Genomic DNA, 8529 nt, shown 5'->3' on the forward strand with positions numbered 1-8529 from the left:
TGGAAGGTCGTTCGGAGCGTGTGCAACCATCGTCTCCAACGAATCGCCAGGTTGCCTTTGGGTTTTCGATGAGAGAAACGAGTTGAGAAGCAATTAGTAGTGGAGTAATAACAATTGCCGGTAACTTGCCTTTTAACCCCGAAAATCCCGGAGATCCGATCCGTGGGAAGCGCCAAAGACCCTTCGTAATTATCCGAACGACAATCAGTTCGGCCTAGTCTCGCGTAATAATTAATAAAAAGGAACTAGTTTTGTGTTAGGTGATTAGAGAAGAGTTAGGTGAGATTTGAATAATCGCGCCAGGTCGTGAGAGTCGCGATTAATTGTCGTTAGATTCGCACCTTCGAGGGGCGTGTCCGCACCAATCAAAATTCGGGTGATTGAGCGGTGAATTCCGCGCTCTGAGGTGTCTCGAGACGCTCGTGAGTTCGGCAGTTCGGCGTTGACCCTTGACCTCACCGGAACTAGTGCCAGTACAGTGCCTATCCTAGGATTATAGTGCCCACATTTGAATTATTGTATCTACCCGATGGCGAAGAATACCCCAAAGAGGGGTAAAAAACCCAAAGTTAGTTTTTAGTTCGGTTTATTTATTTTTCCGAATTCATTTCGGCTTTTAGTTATTCGACTACGGGGTCTTCAGCCCCGTACGTCGCATTTTATTCCGTTAAAACGGTGATTGTGACGCATAATCCAAATTGTGAGGTGCCAATCCCTTCCTTTTTCACTCATGATTGCGTGGTTTTCGTGATTTTTTGGTGGGTTATTCGAGGGGATTTCTCCCCTCTTTGGGGTTATTTCCGGCTCAAACCCGGCTCCGATCACACTGTGCGTCGGCTTATTACGTTGGTTAAAGATCTTTTATGCGAATCTACCGAAGAAAAATTCCTCCGGAGGGGATAATTAATCACGTTGAATTGCTAGAGCGCGTCCATTCCCGTTACACGTGGGTTTTCGCGCGTAAGAAATTCCACTCGTGTTCAAATTGAGTGGGTTCGCGTAGATAGTTAATTAAAATTATGCTTTGTAGATCAATGTGTTCGGGGGGGGGGGGGGGTTCCCTGAGTAATTTGTCTCAGGGTTTCCGCAAATTCGCTCTGCCGATTTTCGGATATTCCATTTTTGGTTTTTACGGATTTCCAGCCCATTCTCGCTGGCGTGTACACCGTGTGTTTCTCGAGGGGGAATCCCGCCCCCCTCTCGACTCCCCTCAGATACCCATCCACGTTTACACGTGGCTATTCTCGCTTCACGCGAGCACTTTTGCGTTTAGAATTCCGCTCGGGGATTAATTAATCTGAGGCGGCTAATTAGTTACGGAAAATTATTTTTTTGGGCATGGTAGTCTTCGGTAGACTCTCCCGGACATTTTATCTCAGGGTTCGTAATTTTTGACTCTGCCATTTTCGAGTTAGGGCAAGTTGAGTGTTGCGGAATTTTAGCCGTTTTGGCTGGTATGAAAAACCGATGGATGAATACGGTCTCCTCTCTCTCGCTCTCATTGTCGCTCGCATACCTTTCCTCCCAATTCTCGGAATTCTCGAGTATTTAGGGATTAGCGTGTATTTCTACTCTCCCCAAATGTTTATTTCGGCNTAGCGTGTATTTTTACCCTCCCCAAATGTTTATTTCGGCATATTTGAGGTATTTATCGACGATATTAATTTCTTCAAATATTTTTTGTCAGATTAGACTATTTTCTATCAGAGTGCGGAATTAATATTATGATTATTATTATTGTCAGCATTGTTAGTTATTAATTGTGGATTTTTCTTTTTTTTTTTTTGAGTGAATTGAAATGTCTTTTTTTTTGTAAAATTGGTGATTCTTAAATTTCAATAGTGAAACCAGTAAGGATAATGTCGATCTCCTTTTTTTTTTGCTGTTTTGTAGTTTTGACCGCCCTATTACCCGTTTCCACCTGAAATCCACCCCTCTCTCCACAACCTAGCACACTGAGCGAACCAAGGACCGTTACCTTTCCCCAAAAATCTAGTTTTCTCCCTTTTTTTGTACGTTTTAGAGTTTTTCGAATTAGTAGAGTTGATTTTGTAGATTCCTCCGGTTTGGTAATTCCGGTTAAAAATGACCTGGTGCCCATAGATTTCTGCATTTTTGAGTTTAACTAGATTCAAGGGAAGAAGGGCGAAGGTAATAGCCATTTTAACCCCCATGAAAAATGTCACGTTACAAGTTATTTCGGTCCTCGAAAAAACAACTTCGTAGTGATCGGCGTTATTCGGACCCGGCTTGAATGAAATGAAGGCGTATGGGCCAGTGGGCCTGGAGGTGAGTAGTGCTCCTGTTGACCCGACCATGCACCGATACCTTTAGTAACTGAGAATAGTGGCTCGCGTTGACGGAAGCGGTAACTGGTGGTCCAGGGTGTGGGTGGTCTTAACGTGAGTAACGTAGTTCCACTCTGGTCGGATCAGCCTATCGACGTCCCAGGCTCTGAAGAGTCCCGGTTAATTCGCAAATAACTCTGAAACTCCCCCGAGTAGAAATACTCGGGAGGAGAAAGCATGCTGGAGGAGTCGCGAGATCTTCCAGAACTGATGTGTATTAAATTCACTCGGATAATTATGTCACAAGGTATAATACATGGTTTGAAAAGGCTCGTGAGGATGTGATGGGAATACCCCTGGTGGGTCCCGCCCACTCTACTGTGTCACGCTGATTTTAGGAGGCCAATCCATTATTCTGCCACAAAAGTCCTCTGACTAGACGAGATTTCCTCAACGGTCGGTTTTCGTCGAACCTTTCGTAAAGGTATAGCTGGCGCCCTATACATATGAGCAATAGAAGAGGCTAACAAGTGGTTTGGATTTTTCCTGGCTGAACAACCCGGGGAAATATCTTTACAAGTTATAAATTTTGAGAAAAATCAATAAATTATAAATATTTTGCTTAAGGCTCCAGGGTTGCCTGGTCCGGCCCTGGAGAACGTAGCAAAGTGCAGATATGGAAAGTATTTTCCCAAATCGAGAGGAAACACTGTCGTAAAATGGTAATGGGATGCATTTAGAATAATAAAATCTTTTCCGAAAAATTCTAACGATTATTATAAATTTGAGTGTTTTGTTTGGAATATTTACATAGAAATATCAAATATTTCATTGCCCGTCAATTGCCATTTTTTTCATTCCAATTGGTGATTTCTCATTGGAGATACCCGCAGGAGATATGTGTATTTAAAAAACTAATAATTGTTCAAAAAATGAAATTTTCGTTTAAACAAACCGTTCTTAAAGTAAAAGATGGAGATAGTTTTTGGAAAAAAATTAAGGTCCTGAGACTCAGTCAAAGTTCATTAATTCTCACGGCGCATGAAAAATATGCAATTTTTCATCTTCTCATCATAATAACGCACAAACTATTGGATTAAAAAAATGAAACTCCGCATTAGAGTAGAGTAATATTCAATCCAACAAATGAAATTGGCTCCACAGTCGTGCGATGTTTTTTCGTGAAGATGTATAATAATTCTACACTGTTGCGGACTATACTTTTGACAAGGATCGTAATCATTAACATGAAAAATTCAGCCTGATCAGTCAATCCTTTCGTCAATCTCTGAAAACAATCAACCTCGATAATATGGGAAAACTTTTTCTCTTCTTGGGAGAAGCAATGAAAATAAGGAAAACCATTGTATAGCATACTGTGTCTTTGTGAAACTCGTCCATAACCTTAATTCTATAATTTCACGTCCTTATTGATCGTATTAATGAATTCCAGTTTTTTTTGTTCAAACAAATGTTCATTATATTGTCTGACATCATTTTAATTGAACATAGATCGGATTTTCTGTGATCCTATTGTAACAACGCTTCATAATACGATGTAATAAAGGAATGAATTGAACAGAAAATAAAATTCAACAGAAAATTGTAACAAAATAATTTGGGCCTTCCAGATTTTGATAAAACCAACTAAGATCTACACGATAAACTTTTTAAGGTTCAAAATTGTATCAATAATTAGCGTAATTAGCGTAACCACTCCTGTAATTTCTCACAGCATTAACACAGTATTCACACACGTTCTCACTCAAAAAATGTAATACTCCTTCATTTCATTCTAGACGTGTTGGATCACTTCAACTGCTCTCTAGATTGGCTGTGAGAGCAGCTCTAATACATGAATCAAGCGTTGAACAACTTCCTTTACCTCCAAGACTACGGGCTTTGGTTGTAGCTCTTTTCGCTAATACAATACGGTAATTTGAAATATTCTCATTCATGGTCATTTGAAATATTCCCAGTACGAATTTATTTTTCAACTTATGTCCTTTCCTTCAAAATAGATCATGTGTACCTGAGGCACAAGAATTGAGAAAGTTTATTTCTCGACCACCAAGCACAGGTGGTAGACTCCACTGTACAATGCTCCGACATGCCGGTGAGCCAGCTCCTTGCTACACACTTTATCTGGAATACCTTGGTGGTCTGGTGCCACTTCTAAAAGGTCGTCGCACAAGCAAAATTCGACCGGAATTTGTTATCTTTGATCCGCAGAATCAAGACAATGTACACACGGTTGATTATACGTATCAATTGCCTTTTTTTAGTGATGGCTCTGACACAGAAAAAGATATAGGAGATGCGTATGGTTCACCAAGGATTAAGCGAAAACATCACAGGAAGCGAGACGATAGAACAAATGATGAGACTGATGATTTGAAATATATAGACACTTTACCTGAACACGCGAGACTGGTGGAAGTTACATCAAATATTTGGGGAACCAAATTCAAAATTCACGGTCTAACAGATTCAGTTCCTGCCAATTTAGGGCAAGTGACATATCGAACTTCACTATTACATCTACAACCACGACAAATGACTTTAGTGATGACAGAATTACGGGACGATTTGCCTGCAGGTCCAGATCCTAGTTTCAATCCGAATCTCTTTTCTGAAGATGAGGAAGAATCATTTCAAGCCAGTCATAGTATATCAAGGAAATCGTCTGAAGCAGCACCGCCACTCATAGCCCCTATGACACCACGAAATGGTCGGGTGAACATAAATCGCCCAAAATCTCAAAACTCTAGTCAATATATTACGCCAGATCCACTTATGTCACCTGTAGTAGCGCAAGCTGACACTTATGATGATTTTTCATATATCGATGTTCAAGAAGTGATGGATATAGGTGAAAACGTTCGCACACCTTCCAGCAGTTTTAAAACGTCTAAACATCATCCGCCTCGGTGTTGTGATGTCCCCACTTTACAGTCGCCTAAAAATTCCGTTGCTCCAACCCAAACATTGATAGCAACTTCTAATTCCAATACAGATTATTCTAATAATATTCAAAGAGTGAAAACTACACTCGCTGATCAACACATGATCAGAAAAGAATCAGGAAATAATAAAATTAATCAAGCTGAGGACAAAGTAACTTTAGCTAGCTGTCCCGCCGATATTATTTCTACATCCCTTCAGAATGGACAGAATAGTGCTTTACGGCAAAGTTCGATGATTACGAGCCACAGTTCTCCACCTCAACAAATTCACCGGAATTCCTCAAGTGTTTCGGGTTCAGTGCTGCCGAATTATAACGCACACTATATCAATATGAAAAATAATCAGAAATCAGGATGTTTGATATCTCATTTGAATGCTTCCTCATCCAATTCTCAATTATGTTCAGCGCCCAATAATTTCTCAAAAAATATACGTGGTCCTCCTAGTAGCTTGAATTCACCTCCAAGTTCACGTCAACAAGTCACTGGAAATTATTGCTCTACGTATAGTGAGTGTCCCTCGAACAAACGGAAAGATAATAAAATTACTGGGTGCTGCGGAAAATCGAATTGTAATTCGATGTATCAATTCACTGTAACATCACAGAAGAATGAAGACTTGAAGTTCATCGATGAAGAGTCAAGGGAAACCGATTTCATGCAAACTACTGGAGTAGGTCGTACCTCGACGGTTATTAGCATTGGCCCAATGTGTCCACCGTTAGATCCTATCATTAGAAGTTGCAGTGTTGGTTACTTAGATCTGGTGGATACTCCAATGATACCCTGTGAGATTGCATTGAAGATGTTGCGGAAAGATGCTCCAAATAAACGACTTGTATTAGTGTCTCAGAAAACTAGAAAGAGAAGGAAAAATGACGGATATGAGATTGGTCAACAGTGTATGAAATTGAAACTGAAAACATGCGGAAAATCTAAAAGTTTAGATTCCAGTGATGTGTTTCCAAGCACCGAGCTTATTTCTCTTCCGCCCCAGCTTCCGCATCATGTGGAAGAAACCTCACGTCAAATGCCAGAGGTATTAGAAAATGTTTCTCATGAAGCAATTCATCAGGTTTATCAAGACGGTGAAACGGAAAAAAGAAAAGACGATGTATACTCCCTTGTTGAAGCTAAACTTAGTGGTTCGTTATCATCGTCATTGGATGGACTCGCAGCAAGATTACGTGATTTCGGTGATACTCATAGTTTACCTCCACTTTCCCCGCACCTGACCACGAGACTACCACGTAGTTCACCAGGCAGTCCTGCTCCATCCAAGAAAGAAAAAAGACCGGCCTCAGCATCACCTATCAGACGCAAACTTTTATCAAGTCCACTGTTGAATAGGCGAAGTAGAAAGAATCGGGGAGAGAGCTCCGATGATGAGGGCCAATGCCAGGATGAATCACCAAAAAGTTATAGAAATCTGGAAACCTTCCAGAAAGCCCAACTCCGTCAAAAGGTTGTTAAATTCTCCATTTACACTTTTGTTTGTTTCCACTCCATTTGATTATGTATCGCTGAACTAGTAGACATTTGACCGTGTTTTCAGCAACACTCGGTACATTAAATTCTATTGTTTTACAGTTGAAACTAAAAGCAATCAGTGCATCAGGTCATAAGGCTGAGGAGCTCGTGATGCATAATAAAGCTCCAATGTGGAACGAATCGAGTCAAGTTTATCAACTTGATTTTGGTGGTCGCGTTACGCAAGAAAGTGCTAAGAATTTCCAAATTGAATACAGAGGAAAACAGGTACAATGAACATATATTGCTAGTTTTAGTGACTCGTTTCGGTGTCCGTGATAATGTCATGTTCATTTTCCATTAGGTTATGCAGTTTGGACGCATAGATGGAAATGCTTACACTTTGGATTTCCAGTACCCGTTCAGTGCGCTCCAAGCATTTTCCGTTGCTCTGGCGAATGTGACGCAACGGCTCAAGTAACCATCAATGTTCTCGAGTATCTCATTGGATTTATATGTACGGAATTGGTTATGTGTGGTATTCGATTTAATTCAGTTTCCCTTGAAGGGTCATGAGCTAGGGACAATTGTTAGATGGATGAGAAAGGAAGCATTCTGATTTGTTTGAGAAGACATTGATGGATCTTCTCCGACGAATCCAAGCCGCCAATTCCCTCCTGTAAAAAAACCGTCACAAAAAGACGTCCAGAATATGTTACCTTCGACCTCTTTCACTCCGACTCCCTTAAGAGCCCACTAATTATATAAAACGATATCAAACAATCGCATAGATAAACAGTCGAATGAAAAAATCCAGGTAAGAGATTCGAAGAAATGGTTGTAGTTAAGGATGTTACATTACGGTCGTTTCTTTCAATATTGAAATTCGATAATATCTGTAATTGAGAGAGAGCAAAAATTCATCTCAATTTTATGGTACGACACGACGGACGTGACATCCTCATTAGGGCCAATGAATTTGGATTTTTGCAGATATCGTTCAACGGGTTAGTGAAAAGAGGGAGGGGGGGGGGTATTTATTGTGGATCACAAGAGTCAGACATTTCTAAAGTTCAAATAATCTTCAGGATTAGATATTTTTAATGATGGAGAGACCTTAGTAGGCGACCAAGTCAGCCATGTTGTATGCCGAAAATTTCTTGAGAAATACGAATTTTATACCGGGCGTGGAGCTTACACGGAGAGGCCCGCTAATGTCGAACAGCGACAGCATCCAATCTTCATCTATTTGAAGTGGTGTTCCACACGAAAGACCTAAGGGTAGATTTACATAATTAACATATATAGCCGAGTGGCAGTGCGTCGGCCTACCAACCCTGTAATCCGGGTTAGAAAATTTATACTTTTACAGTTTTATACCTTTTTGTGCTGATATACAGGGTGTCCCATTTGAAAAAATGCGACCAAATATCTCCCAAGGCGGGCGAGTAACAAAAAAAGGTTCAATACAAAAATTATAGGATTTCGAGGGGGACATTCGATGCATTCATTATTTTGAGCTTTCAAGCTCATGCTTGCTAGCTGCAAGTACAAAGTGCTTTTTTTTAAACTACAACCGCATTTTTCATTCCAATTAAACTTGTTCATCTTGATGAGTTGTTTTCAGATACCTCGTTATTCATGTAATTTCCCCTAATTTTGCTCCAAAACTGTCACAAAAAAGAGTTGTGTGGTCAAATTGAAGATTCAAACATCCTTGGCGCACCTTGGTGTAATTGTTCCGTTGACCTGTTTATCAACCGGAATTATCAAATGTAACAAATAAACAAAAAATTCTTCTAGTC

At 40.3% G+C, this 8529-nt stretch overlaps 1 protein-coding gene across 1 annotated transcript in view; it reads left to right on the plus strand.

Annotated features, from left to right (window-relative positions):
- LOC107046265 overlaps positions 1-7205 on the plus strand; it is a 40116-nt gene extending 32911 nt beyond the window's left edge. Inside the window, 4 exon segments of the mRNA XM_029126683.1 lie at positions 4088-4222; positions 4310-6719; positions 6845-7012; positions 7089-7205. Coding sequence (XP_028982516.1) covers positions 4088-4222; positions 4310-6719; positions 6845-7012; positions 7089-7205 — 2830 coding nt within the window.
- The last annotated feature ends 1324 nt before the right edge of the window (positions 7206-8529 follow it).

This window comes from Diachasma alloeum, unplaced genomic scaffold, assembly GCF_001412515.2.
Source record: "Diachasma alloeum isolate Michigan unplaced genomic scaffold, Dall2.0 Dall_scaffold_01253, whole genome shotgun sequence".
NCBI classification, from domain to species: domain Eukaryota; kingdom Metazoa; phylum Arthropoda; class Insecta; order Hymenoptera; family Braconidae; genus Diachasma; species Diachasma alloeum.